Source organism: Eumetopias jubatus, unplaced genomic scaffold (genome assembly GCF_037043125.1).
Source record: "Eumetopias jubatus isolate StellerSeaLion01/CBP00866 unplaced genomic scaffold, mEumJub1_p1.0 scaffold_10, whole genome shotgun sequence".
NCBI classification, from domain to species: domain Eukaryota; kingdom Metazoa; phylum Chordata; class Mammalia; order Carnivora; family Otariidae; genus Eumetopias; species Eumetopias jubatus.
In genome coordinates, this window is record NW_028274816.1 from 47,475,677 (window position 1) to 47,490,409 (window position 14,733).

The 14,733-nt window shown below is 45.4% G+C and overlaps 1 protein-coding gene across 1 annotated transcript; it reads right to left on the bottom strand.

Annotated features, from left to right (window-relative positions):
- Window positions 1-6,751: 6,751 nt before the first annotated feature.
- ZNF792 (zinc finger protein 792) lies at window positions 6,752-14,121 on the bottom strand. Its single transcript, XM_028123566.2, has 4 exons — window positions 13,726-14,121; window positions 11,136-11,262; window positions 10,547-10,669; window positions 6,752-9,907 (listed from the first exon to the last, which is right to left on the bottom strand). The coding sequence occupies exons 1-4, from the start codon at window positions 13,771-13,773 to the stop codon at window positions 8,307-8,309; spliced, it is 1,899 nt and encodes a 632-aa protein (XP_027979367.2). The 5' UTR covers window positions 13,774-14,121; the 3' UTR covers window positions 6,752-8,306.
- Between the last annotated feature and the right edge of the window lie 612 nt (window positions 14,122-14,733).

Genomic DNA, 14,733 nt, shown 5'->3' on the forward strand with positions numbered 1-14,733 from the left:
AAGGAAGAAGCATCTGGCTGGTTCAGTCAGTAGAGCATGTGACTCTTGACTCGGTTGTAAGTTCAAGCCCCATGCTGCGTGTCAAGTTTACTTTAAATAAATCTTAAAAATAAAGTAAAATGAAAACTAGTAAAAGAAAAGCAAAAAAACTGCAAAATAATAAAAATCTAAATGGAAATCAGTGAAGTAAACAGACTATAAAGTCAGTAAAACCAAAAGCCTTATGAATAATAAAATAGATAAGCCTCTAGCTAAGATTTATCACATTAAAAAAGAAAACACACCAATTACCAATATCAGGAATTAGAAAGAAGACATCACTACAGATTATACAAATATTGAAAGGGAATAAGGGAAAATTATGAACCTATCTATACCAATAAATGGACAACTTAAATGAAATGGACAAATTCCTTTAAAGGCATAAATGACTGAAGTTTACATAATAAAAAATAGGTAATCTGGGTAGCCCTATATCTATTAAGTTAAATTTGGAATTAGAAACCTTTGCATAAAGTTATTTACATCTGTTGCATCTCTATGATGGATATAGAATACAATGGTGTACTACTAAACACAGTTTCCCAACTTCCCATTCAGGGACAGCATTCATAGCTTGAAAATGGCTGCATGGTAAACACTATAGCTCAAAGCTTGACTTATTGTTTTATTAGCTGTGAAGATTTAAGAAAGTAGACATCATGTTAATAATTCAAAGTGTATTGTGTCTATAGTTTTCCATTGGGAACAACATAAAATTTTGAGGAAATATTTTCAGTATTCAAATTTATTACCCCATTAAGTAAATAAGTTACAACATCACTGATAAATGACTGAAGTTCCAACAAAGTTCTTTGCTGTTTCATTGTATTCTTGTTAATGAAAATAGAAATATTAACCAACATTTATTTCAAAAGAAGGCAAAAGATATGAAAGGACATTTTACCAAAGATATGTGGGTGGTAAATAACATTTTAAAAATGCTCAAGGTCATGAGTCATTAGATAAATGCAAGGTAAAGCCACGTGAGGATCTACTACTACCTATCTGTTAAAATGACAAACATTAAAAACATTGATCATAGCAATTGTTGGCTAGTATATGGAAGAACTGGAACTCATTCACTCCTGGGGGAAAGTAACATGGTATAAGTACTTTAGAACACAATTTGTCTGTTTCCAAAAATTTAAATATTTCTCTGCCCTGTGACAAAGGTACTGTACTCCTAGATATTATCACAAGGGAAATGAAAGCATAGACCCATATGAAGACCTGTACATTCATGGTCATAGCTTAATTTGTAATAGCTAAAAACCCATGCCATTTAACATATTAAAAGGTTAAAAAATTATAGTGCATTTGAATAAGGATTCTGGGAAGGTAGTAGATAGGAAGCACTAGAAAGTAATCTCCCTACCCTGACAACAATTGTACTGGCAGAATGTGTCTACTGTAATTATTTTGGAACTCTGGGGTCCATTCAAAGGCTTACAACTTCCAGTGGAAGGCTTAGGCAGTAGTAAATTACAGTTAATTTGGGTTAGTGTCAGTCCTTAGCACTGTAGCCGTTTCCATCCCTTATCCCCTTGCCCTGTGGTAGGCAGCTATGTGTTTGTCCCTGGAGCAGCATGCATGCAATTTTTGGGAGCCTGGGTAGGACCCCACTCCAAATATTGAGGACCTGTGCTCTAACCTGATTGCAGAGGTGAAATCACAGTAGCGGGCAGCCATTTGTGCAACCCTTATCCAATTGTTGCAAGCCCCTCCCTCTCTGGCAGAGTGACTTTCAGGGAATTTAGGTACCAGCACATTTTTTTCCCCTTCATTTTTCTTTCTCTCCTTTTGGGAGCCAAATATTTAGGATTAAGACATTCAAAGCAATCACATATACAGGAGAATTTTAAAATTCAAGGCACAGGCTCAGAAAAGACCTGAGATACACCATAGGCTGTTCCCCAGCAGAGACAATCTATGACAATTAAATTTTAAAAATTAAAAATGGCAAACCCTGGGGAAAGATGAAGAATCTGATTTTCAGAGTTAACACATTATTAAATTTAAATTGTCCAGTGTTCAAAAAAAAAAAGAAAGAAAGAAATCACAAGGCATATAAGGAAATGGGAAAGTATGGCCCATTCAGAGGAAAAAAAAAATCAGAAATCTTAAAAAGACCTGATGGCAGCTCTACTAGACAAAGACTTTAAAACAACTATCTTACAGATGATCAAATAACTAAAGTAAGATGTGGAGAAGGCAAGAAAATAATGTATGAACAAAATGGAAATGTCACACAAGACATAGGAAACATAAAAAGAAAAAAAATTCTGTTGCTAAAATTACCATAACTGAAATGAAAAATTTGCTAGAGGGATTTAAAAGCAGATGTGAGAATACAGACGAATCAGTGAACTTCAAGATAGGAAAATCAAAAGAAAAAAGATTGAAGAAGTCAACAGAATATAAAGCACCTCTGGAACACCTTCAAGAGGAACAATACACATGTGTGAATCCCAGGAGATGAGAGAAAGGAGAAGAGAGATAACTTGAAAGAATTAACTACCCCAATTTGATGAAATACATGAATATAAGCATCCAAGAAGCTCAATGAACTCCTAGAAGGATAAATTCAAAGAGGCCCAAATCAAGACAAATTACAATCTGTCGAAAGACAAAGAGAAATTTGAAAGGAACAAGAGAGGTGACTTGTTGCATACAAAGGATACTCAATAAGATTATCCACAGATTCTTCATCAGAATCCTTAGACGCCAGAAGGCAATGGGCTGGTATGTTAAAAGTACTGAAAGAAAAGAAAATGGTAACCAAGCATTGTATATCTGGCAAAACTGTCTTTCAAAAGTAAGGGAGAAATTAATTCCCAGATAAACAAAATCCAAGGAAGTTTGTTACCGCTAGACCTGCCCAGCAAGAAATGCTAAAGGGAGTCCTTCCACTTGAAATCAAAGGGCATTGGACTAATTCTAAGCCATATGAAGGAATAAAGATCACTTGTAAAGATAAATACATGGACAATTTTAAAAACTACTATTATTGTAACTTTGGTTTATAACTCCATTTTAAAATTTCTACATGATTTAAAAAGCTCGTGTTTTCTTAAAAAGCTTGTACATCTTTAAGAACAATTATTAGCCTATGTTTTGGACATAAAATGTATAAAAATGTAATTCTGTGATATCAGTAACTGAAAGAGTTGGGAATGGAATTACATAGGAGCAGAGTTTTTGTATGGTATTGAAGTTAGGTTGATATAAATTCAAATTAGAGTGTTAATAATTTTTGAATGTTCAACATAATCTCTATGGTAACCACAAAGAAAATAGCTATAGAATATACACAAAAGGAAATGAGAAGGGAATTAAAGCATTTTACATTAAAAAAAAGACAGTAATATAGGAAATGGATGACAGAAAAGCCATATAGAAAACAAATAGCAAAATCACAGAAGTAAATCCTTCATCAGTAATTACTTCAAATGTAAATGGATTAAACTCTCCAATCAAAAGAGAGACTGACAGAATGGATGTTTAAAATATTATCCCACTATATGCTGTCCACAGAGACTAACTTTACAGCCAAAGACACAAGAAGGTTGAAAGTGAAAGGATGGAAAAACATTTCATGCAAATAAGTTTCCATACGAAAAAAGTTACAACACAAATTTGGACATTTTTATATCACAATAAAAGGTTTTATACAGCAAGAAGGTGTAACAATTATAAACATTTGTGAAACTAATAACAGACCAAGAAAATATATGATTCAAAAATTGACAGGAAGAAAGAGTTTTACAATAGTTGGAGACTTCAATACCCTGCTCTCAATAATGGAAAAAAGTCATTAAGGAAATAAAGGTCTTGAACAATACAATAAACCAATCAGAACTAACAGAAATGTACACAATACTCTAACCACCACCAACAGAAAACATTGTTCTCAGGTGCACATAGGACATTTCTATGATAGACCACATTAGGTCACAGATTAAGGCTTAATAGGTTTTAAAAGATATTATGCAAACTATTTTCTCTAATCTCAACAGGATGAAGTTAGAAATTGATGAAAGGCAAATTGGAAAATTCACAAATTTGTGGAAATTAAATAACACATGCTTAAACAATCAATGAAACAAAGGAGAAATCACAAGGAATATTAGAAAATACCCAAGATGAAAGAAAACAAAAACACAGGGCACCTGGGTGTCTCAGTCAATTAAGTGACCGACTCTTGATTTTGGCTCGTCATGATCTCAGAATCATGAGATCAATCCCCAGGTCAAGCTTTATGCTCAAAGCAGAGTCTGCTTAAGATTCTCTCCCTCTCCCTCTGGGCCTCCCCCTCCTGCTCACATGGGCGCATGCATGCTCTCTCTCAAAAAAAAAAAAAAAAAAAGGAAGAAGAAAGGATGGAAGGAGGGAGGGAGAGAGGAAAGAAGGAAGGAAGACAGGAAGGAAAGATAGAAAGAAAAGAAAGGAAGGAAGGAAGAAAACAAAAACAACATACCAAAATTTATGAGATGTAGCAAAAGCTGTATGGAGGAAGCTTATATTAAAAAAGACAGATGTTAAATCAACAACCTTACTTTGCAACTTAAAGAACTAGAAAGAGAACTAAACCAAGAGCTAGAAAAAGTTAAGAAATACTAAAGATGGGGTGCCTGGGTGGCTCAGTTGTTAAGCGTCTGCCTTCGGCTCAGGTCATGATCTTAGGGTCCTGGGATCGAGCCCTGCATCGGGCTCCGTGCTCCACAGGAAGCCTGCTTCTCCCTCTCCTACTCCCTCTGCTTGTGTTCCCTCTCTCACACCGTGTCTCTTTCTGTCAAATAAATAAAATCTTTAAAAAATATATACTAAAGACTAGAGATTTAAAAAATAGAGAATAGAAAAACAAGAGAAAAATCAACAAATCCAGAAGATGGTTCTTCAAAAAGTTGAACAAAATTGACCAACCTTTAGCTAGAGTGACTAAAAGAAGAAAGAAGACTCAAATTACTGGAATCAGAAATATAAGTGGGGGCATTACTACCAATTCTACAGAAATAAAAAGGATTACAAGAGTACTATGAAGAACTGTACACACAAAAAATGGAACCTAGATTAAATAGACTAATCCTTAGAAACACAAATCCTATCAAGACTGAATCATGAAGAGAATATCTGAATAAACTTATAATTAGTAAGTATAATGAATAAACAACCAAAAACCTCCTCACAACAAAGCTCTGGACCCAGTGACTTTATTGGTGAATTCTACACATTAAAGAAATAGCATTAATCTTTGTTAAGATTTTCCAAAAACTTGAAGAGAACAATTCCTAATTCATTTGCCCTGATACCAAAGCCAGAAAATGATAGTATAAGAAAAGTGCAGACCAATATCACTTATGAACATGGGTGCAAATATCTTTAACAAAATACTAGCAAACAGAATTTAGCAGCACACTGAAAGGATTATACACCATGTTTAAGTGGGATTTATTCTTGGAATGCAAGGAAGTTTCAACATATGAAAATCAATCAGTATAATACACCACATTAACAGAAGGAAAAAACATAGGACCCTATCAATTTATGGGGAAAAAAAAGCATTCGACAAAATCCAACACCCTTTCATGATAAAAACACTCAACAAGGTAGGATAGAAGGAAACCACTTCATATATATCAGGATAGATATTATTAAAACATCTTTTAGATTTTTTTAAAAGATAAAACAAGTGTTGGTGAGGATGTGGAAAAATCAGAACCCATGTATACTGTTGGTAGGAATATAAAATGATAGAGCAACTGTGGAAAACAGTATGGAGGTTCCTCAAAAAATTAAAAATATAATTACCATATGAGCCAGTAATTCCACTTCCAGATATATCTATAAAGAAAGCAAGGGGGCACCTGGGTGTCTCAGTTGGTTAGCTGTCTGCCTTCAGCTCAGGTCATGATCCCAGAGTCCCAGGATTGAGCCCCACATCGGGCTCCCTGCTCAGCAGGGAGTCGGCTTCTCCCCCTGCCCCTCAGCCTACTCATGCTCTCTCTTGCTTGCTCTCTCTCAAATAAAATCTTAAAAAAAAAAAAGAATAGAAAGCAAGGTCTCAAGGAGATATTTGTATACCCATGTTCATAGCTGCGTGGTTCTCAATAGCTAAAAGGTGGAAGTAAACCAAATATCCATTGACAGATGAATGAATAAGCAAAATATGGCATAAAAATACAATGGCATATTATTCAGCCATAAAAAGAAATCCTGACACATGGCATAAAACATGGATGAACCTTGAGGATATTATGCTAAGTGAAATAAACGACTCACAAAAAGACAAATACTAGATGACTCAATGCATATGAGGTACCTGAAGTAGTCAAATTCAGAGAGACAGAAAATAGAAGGGCGGTTTCCAGGGGCTTGGTGGGGGGGGGAGGGCTTTGAAATTATTGTTTAATGGGTACAGACTTTTTGTTTTGCAAAATGAAAAGAGCTCGGGATGTGAATGGTGGTGATGGCTGTACAATATGAATGTACTTAATACCCCTGAACTATGCACTTAAAGATGGTTAAGATGGTAAATTTTATGTTATGTGTATTTTACCAGAGACTTTTTAATTTAAAAAATAAAGCATAAAAAGTTGTGATGGATTCACTCAAGAGAGCACTAATCAACAGCAAAAGGAATGAAGTGTTCATACATACAGCATGGATAATTCTCAAGATAATTACACTGTAAAAGAAAATAGACCAAAAATAGGGTGTAAATACTTTATGATTCCAGTTGTATAAAATTCTAAGAAAGGCAAACAAATCTGTAGTAAAAAGAAAAGAAAAAAGGTAAATCATGGTTTTCTGGGAAGGCATGAGGGATAGTAAAGGGCACGAGGTAGCTTTGTGGGGGATGGATAGGTCCATTGTTATTGTCATGGTTCTGGTGTTGGTTCCCTGAGTGTATACATAACTGAAAAACTTCTCAAATTGTACACATCAAATATGTACAACTGTTGCATGACAATTATATCTCAACAAAGCATTTAAATAAATTGTTGCACATAAAAATCTGATCTCTGATTCATTTTAGAAAATTAGATTTGGCAACCCTACATTGACTCTCTTCTCTGTCTTGGCAGCAAAAATGGTTGGCTATGTGACAAATGCTACATCCCTGGAGTACGGGATCTACCTTCTCTCAGCCCCCATTCTCCTGCCGATGCAGCAATGGCTGTGGCACGAATAGTGCAGAGAGACTTAGTACCCACAAAACCTTTAGATTTTTGCTTTGTCAGTGACCTGAGTCATAGGACAGAGGTCTGGAGGTCCTGAGAATTTCTGCAAAGCCTGAATTCTGCACAGTCACATTCAAAGGAACATTTGTGGATGCACTTTTAGAACAGGTACATTCCCTTTAGTTTCCTGCAGACTCGTCTACTTCATCATCACCTCCAGTGTTTCCACACAAATTATGGTCTCAATTGGGCCCAGTAAGTCTTACAGTTAGGACACCTGTATACCAGATGCTAAACTTCAAGGCATATGGCTCCTTGGCAGGTACCAGGGAAACAGTGTCTGCTTAACAGTGCTAGGTAACATGAGGCATCCTGTGGAAATGGGGCCCTATTCATGCTGCTCCCAGACACAGAGGAGGTTGTCACAATGCCCCGTCCTTAGGGTAATCTGTGGCTCACAAAAATTCATGCCATTCAGATCACGTTAGGCCCACAAAGTCCTACCATCTTCCCCAGGAAGCCTTGAGTAGCAACACAAAGGAGGCCAAATCTGGACTGAGAGCTATTCTCCACTATCCTGCTCTTTCTGAGGCAATACATTTGGAGACCCTTTTAGTTCGGTAGACCTTAACTGTGTTCTCAACCCACTTCACAGTGATCAGAACACATGGGATTAAAGGTGGCTTTATCACGAAGGCAATGTAAAGTAGGTAGTTGTTGGGATGGGTAACGTAGAGTCTGGATAAATCCATCATGAGCATCATATGAGATCTTCCCTTGAAAGAAGGGAAACCTTCTCCAAAAGCCGCCAGGAGAACCCAGCTCAGCTCTTTACGGTCAAAGATGGGTCGTATCTACAGCTACATTGGTCACAGAAGGAGGGAAGGACATCTTCCTTTGGCCTCAGGCTACTCAGGATTCCCTCTTGGCAAAAGAGAAGAGGTCTGAACACAGGGACTGGCTGACACGTGCTCCTGGAGACCTGCCAGAGCTCAATGGCTTCTACCACAAACACAGTGACAAAGGTCTGGCAGAGTCCACGGTGAGAAAATGTTACTTTGTTCCAGAGACCTTCCAACATAACTAGCATTCATAGGGAATCTGCCCAGTGTGGACACTGGGATGAAGGAGGTTCAACCTCTGGCTGATGGCCCCCTCGTAAAGACTGTTCTCAGAGCTTATTTCCACTGCACGTCGTTGTGCTGGAGGAGGGTGCACATTCTCTGCACTCCTTTCCCTAGTGTGAATTTTCTGGTGCCGGATGAGGGTAGGCCTCTGGCTAAAGGCTTTTCCACATTCGCCACACTTATATGGCCTGTCTGGTTTGTGAACCTTCTGGTGTTGCCTCAGATTAGACCTTTGTCTGAAGGTTTTCCCACATTCGAGGCACTCATAAGGCCGCTCACCGGTGTGAAGTCTCCGATGGTTATTGAGGCTGGAGCTTTGGTTAAAGAACTTCCCACATTCGGGGCACTGATAAGGCCGTTCACCAGTGTGAAGTCTCCGATGGCTATTGAGGCTGGAGCTCTGGCTAAACAATTTCCCACATTCGATGCACTCATAAGGCCGTTCCCCAGTGTGGACTCTCTGATGCTTCATGAGGTCGGAGCTCCGGCTGAAGGCTTTCCCACATTCGCTGCACCCGTAAGGCCGTTCACCAGTGTGGACTATCTGATGTTGGATGAGACTGGCGATGTGGCTGAAGAATTTCCCACATTCGTTGCACTTATAAGGTCTTTCTCCAGTGTGAACCCTCCAGTGCTTTATGAGGCTGGAGTTGCAGTTGAAAGACTTCCCACACTCACTGCACTCGTGAGCGCTTTTGCCCGTATGAACCCTCTTATGATGAATGAGGTTGGAGCGCTGGCTGAAGAACTTCCCACATTCGCTGCACTCGTAAGGCTTCTCTCCTGTGTGCACCCTCTTATGCTGAATGAGGTTGGAGCTTCGGCTAAAGAATTTCCCACAGTCACTGCACACGTGAGGGCTTTCCCCAGTGTGAACTCTCTGATGTTTAACGAGACTAGAGTGTTGGCTAAAGAACTTCCCACATTCGCAGCACTCATAAGGCTTTCCTCTATTGTGATCTCTCTGGTGCTGATAGAGGCCGGAAGCGTGGCTGAAGAATATCCCACATTTGTTGCACTCATAAGGCCTTTCTCCAGTGTGGGTTCTCTGGTGCTGAACAGGTGTGGGCTTGTCACTGAAAGCGTTCCCAAATTCACTGCACTTGTTATGGCTCTGCATGCCAGTGCTCTGGGGTGGCTCCTCCACTCTGTGAGCGACCTGATGCCACAGAAAGCAGGATGTGGTCGTCCCACCCACAAAGTCCTTCCCATCCTCCCTGACTGTGAAAGGTTCCTTTGATGTGTCATCTCTGCAGCTCTTCACAGGTGAGGCCCTGTCCTCATCCCTTCTGACAGGCTTGTCTATATTCTGCTGCATCTGATGCTGGTAAAGGTTTGCATTGGACTTGATCCCTCTCCCAGCCACCTCACACACGTCTGGTTTCTGCCTGGCATGTGTTGCCTCGTGTTCAGTCAGGTGCAAAATGTCTTTCAAGTGCAGGCCACACGTGTCACAGGAGTAGTCCTTCTGGTTGGACAGAGCCGCCTTGAGCTTCCTGTCCTGTGACACTCCTTCTGCAGACACTCTACGCTCACCCTCCATTCCACAGCAAAACCCTGAAAGCAGAGAAGTGCTGGTGAAGTTCCTAGGAACTCAGATGGAAGGAAGCAGCCCCGTGACAAATCATGCCTGGCCCTGGCATGAGTCCTCAGGACTGCTGGCAAGAAGAGGAGCCTGAGGTCAGGGTAAGGATGTCTGCTCTGCACTACTGTGCCTGGCAAGGTCACAAACCAGGGAGGCCTTGCCAGGACCCAGGACACAAGGATGGGGCAGAGTCTTAGGCCGGAAGGCGGGGTTTCCAACTCATTTCTTTCTAAAGGCTTTCCAGCAGGGCCTTGGCCACTGCTAACACACGGGACCCTGTGCAGAACGGTGTGTCCAGGCCCAGGACAATCTGATTGCAACTGAGTGGCCGCTGTTTAAGGACTATGAAAGGGAATATGCACCTATAGTGCCAGAGTAAGTGTAGGTCCACGTTGGAGACAGTCACAGAGGGAGCTGTGGAAAGAGTGAGCCAGGGGCCGCAAGTCAGAGCAGAAATGACAAGTCGGCGATGTGTCAAGAATAGGAAAGGAAAGGTAGAAGAGAGATGTGGCCGTTGGCTTCGGCACCAAAACAATGATGAACATGAGAAAAACTGCAGGTGTGATTTGAAGACAGCAGTGATGTCACCTGTCCCCGCATCGCCTACTCACCAGAGATAGGTCCGCTGTACGCCCCTCTTGCCATGGCTGACGTCATATCCACCCTGTCAGGTACCCATGGCTCTGCCCCCATCTGCAGCTGGGCGACTATGTGAGACCTGAAGGAGGTAAGTCCTGAGGGAAAGACAGGGCAGGTAAGTGGCCAGCACCTGGCCAGGTGAACCACCTGATGACAGACCAGAGGAAAGAAAGTGAAATATTACAACAGGAACACACAGGGAGGTATAGCAGGAACATCCCAGTGGTCACAGCAAGTGGTAACCACATCAGGGCCAGGATCCCCAGCAGTCAGGCCCTAGGAAACGTTAGCTAAAGGACATGATCACCCAGGCAGAGAGTGGCCAAGCCAGCCGGGATCCACTGGGCTACCTGCAAGACTCCTCAGTGCCGGCCCCTTCCCCACAATGCTTTGGGGCTGCTCAGGAAGAGGATGGGACGTGCACTTGGCATGGGCCTGGAATGTGCAGCACATATCCTGGGAGAGTGGGGCAGGAAGCGGTGCCCATAGGTCTGGCCATGGGAAGGAAAAGGGGACAGGCAGAAACGGGCTCAGGAAACCCAGTGGGTGTGAAGGCCTTACCCAGTGAGGCTATAAGTGCAAAGTTCTCCAGCATCACGTCGCAATACAGGAGCCTCTGAGCCTCATCAAGGAGCCCCCACTCCTCCTGGGAGAAGTAAATGGTCACGTCCTCAAAGGTCACACAGCCCTGCCATGATGGGGACAGTTCATTTCAGGATCAGCTTCTCTCCTCAGGCCTCCCCATCTGTCCCCTGCTCCCCCTTCTCCCCAGCTTCCCAACTCAGAGGAGATCCCAGGCCCTGGCTTCACTGGTGTTTGCTCCGTTCTGTGCCTCACCTGACCTCTGTGTCAGTCCACAGCATCAACGGGCAGGTGGGCAGAGGGACACCACGGCCCAACCCCCTCCTCTGTGGGCCCCCTCCCATGTCACCAACATCATGCTTCCCACACACAGACATGGACTCAATCTTCTCCCTTAAGTGCCAGTACCAAGGCCCTGGGGCCAACAGCTCACACTCACTCCTATATGCATATCAATTCTTGGACTGCACCTTCCTCAGACTCTGGACCTCACCACTGCACCCCATTGTCACTGTACTCTCTCTCCATCCCAGCCCACATCATAGCCATTGCCACGGACCCTCACATGTCACTCTGCACACAACCTGCACAAAGTTCTTAGCAAATTCAACCATGATCCCATCCAGATCCTTGGATGGCTCCCACTGTCAAGGGCAACACCCGCCAGTGATCTGAAGGTCTCCCCGCCCAGCTCTTTCCTGGCTTCAATCTAAGCCACACAGAACCACAGAGATATCAGATACCCTTGGGCCTCTTCCTCTTCTATGTTGCACATGGGTTCTCCTATGCCCACCCACTCAGGGTCACCCACTCCCAGCTGACCCCATTTGCCCCTGAGCTAATTCCTCAGCCCAACTGAAAACCCCCGGCCCCATCAAGGGGCACCACAGACGCCTGCCGAGGATGCAGAGGGGTGAATAAGCACCAGTCCAGGGCTCGCTGTAATACTACCTCCATTACTACTGAGCCTCCCCATCCTTCCCATACCTACACCACCTGCTAGACCCCCTTCCCCACACAGCAACACCATCACCACCACCACGACCACTGCTCCTCCATCTCTGTCTTGATGATGCCAAACAAGCCAACCACGGTGTCCCACCAAGAGACCCCGTTCTCAGTTCCCAGGCCCTGCCTTCCTCTTTCTCTCTAACAGCATTGCCGCCTTGACCTGAAGGTTCACCTTCTTGAACTGGACACACAACCACACCCTTGTCCACACACCAGATGCCACATTTTAGATGTTTTAACTGTGGAAAGACTAACCAAGTAAGAAAAACAAAGGCTATTTATACTGAGCTTGCAACAGCAAGGGAGGGAGCCTCTGTCGCTTATGCTTTGGCAGACTCAAAGCTTTATAGCAGAAAGGGGAAGGCTTCAGATGTGCCCTGACGGGGGGCTGCTGGCCCAGAGAAGCTGCAGGCAGGCTAACTAGAAGCGGGGCATCCTATGTGATCGGTTAGGGGTACATATTTGCTTTTCTCTGCCTGGGCCAAAGGTGGAAGTAGGAACAAATATTAGGGAAGCTGTGAGTTATTAATCCAGCTCTGGTCATCTGGGGCCGCTTGTTACAGAAGTTACTGTTCCCGGACTGTCACTAGAGATAGCAATCTGGCTTCCTGTGAGTCTAATTTAAGCAGGCTAGCTTCCTGGGTTGTTTATTGTAGATAAAGAGGTTGGTTTCCTGGGCAGGTCCCTACAGGTTGTGGGTAAGAATTCTATTTTTATATATGGTCTGGCCTTTGTCCCTTTGTGCATTTGGTCTCTCATAACCTTAACTATACCACCCCCAAACACCATAACCAGTGGCTAGCTGCCCACTCAACTCCATTCAGGGGTCTCTGGAACATCAGAGCTTAGCAGGGCCAAAACCTCACTTCTGCTTTTATATTGAAAATTCCTTCTACAACCAACTTCTCCAGCTCCTTCCCGCATCCATCCTTCCAGCTGCTGAAGCCAAAAACCATCCCTTCTCTTTCTCACCTTCCACATCAGAAAATCTGGTCAGCCTGACTTAAAAGCCGGATCCAGAATCCAATCACTTCTACTTCCAGCCACCTGCAGTGCTCCCCTGAACTACTGCAATAGCGGACTCCCTGCCCTCCCTGCCTCCACCCTTACCCCAAGTCCGTTTTCCACTCTGCGTCCACGGGGAGCCTGTCAAGACCCGAGTCAGATAATCTTCCTTTTCTACTGGAAACCGTCTATGGCTCCCAACACCCTCAGAATAGAGGCCCAGCTCCTCAGCCCGCCATTCCGGGGCTCACTGTCTCCCACCTGCTCTCCGAACACTCAGCTCAATCTCACCGCCAAGACTTTGCACACGCCGGTCCCTGTGCCTAGGAAACCCTTCCTCGCCTCCTGCCCCTGGATTTCGGAAATGAGAAGCGCTCTGTTATCATCTCCGGCCTGGATCCAGCACCCCAGGCTGGGCGTAGCTCCGCTCCAGCGCCCCCAGACTCAAAAGCCGAGGAGAGGTGGGAGAGGAGAGAACAGACAAGACCCACCTCCGCGGTCCGGGCGCCAGGCACGAGGGCGTGGGGGTCGCGGTGGCTACTTGTGCACTCACCTGTGCCGGGTCCCTGAGTGCCGCCGCCGCCGCCGCAGCCGCCGCCATCGGTGCCCGGGCTCGCAGCGGAGCCGCCGGAGACGGGTCAGCCCCCGGTAACCCCCGGCTTCGCCTGGCCCCGGGCGCGGCGGGCCCTCGGGCCTCGGGCTCCCGGCTGGTGCAAGCGCGCGGGCCGCGGGCCGCGGGGCGGAGCAGGGTCCCAGCCCCCCGGTCTCGGCCCCCTAGCTCCGGAAAGGCCGGGGTACGCGGGCGTGCACACCCGGCCCGGACCGGGACTGGCAAACCTGGAATGCAGGAAGTTCCGGCCCGAAGCGGCGCCGCGCTCCCGGGCTGTCATTGGCCCCGCGCCAGGCACGGACTACAGGTTCAGTCTTCCCCGCCGGCGTTTCCCGTCCCGCCCCCGGCCGCGCTGGAGGGCTTTGCTGGGGGCGGTGCTGGGGGGGGATGCCGGGGGGAGGCTGTGCGGGGGGGGGGCGGAGGTGGTGCTGGGAGGGTGGTGCTGGATAGTGGGGTGAAGGGGGCGAGGTGCTAGGTGGGTGGTTCCGGGGGCTGTCGGTGCTGAGTGGGTGGGGGGCCATGCTGGGAGGGCGGTGCTGAGTGGTGGTCGTGGGGACAGTTCTGGGAGGTGGTGCTGGGAGGGCGGTGCCAGGTGGTGGTGCAAGGGGCGGTCATGGGCGGTGGTGCGACCGGGGAGGTGCTGGGAGGGAGTGCTGGGTGGTGGTGCGGGGGGCGGTGCTGGGAGGTGGTCCTAGGAGGGCGGTGCGAGGGCTCGGTGCTGGATTGTTGTGCGGCGGGGGGATGGTGCGAGGGGCGATGCTGGGAGGTGGTGGTGCAGAGGTGGCGGTGCTGGGGAAGTGCTGGTCGTGGTGCGGGGGCGGTCGTGTGGGGACGGCGCTGGTGGGCGGTGCTGGGGGCGGTGCTTGGGAAGTCGCGCAGGGGGCGGGGTGAGGGTGCGAGGGGGCGGTGCGAGGGCGGGGGAGTCAGTGCGAAGGGGCGGTGCAGAGGGGC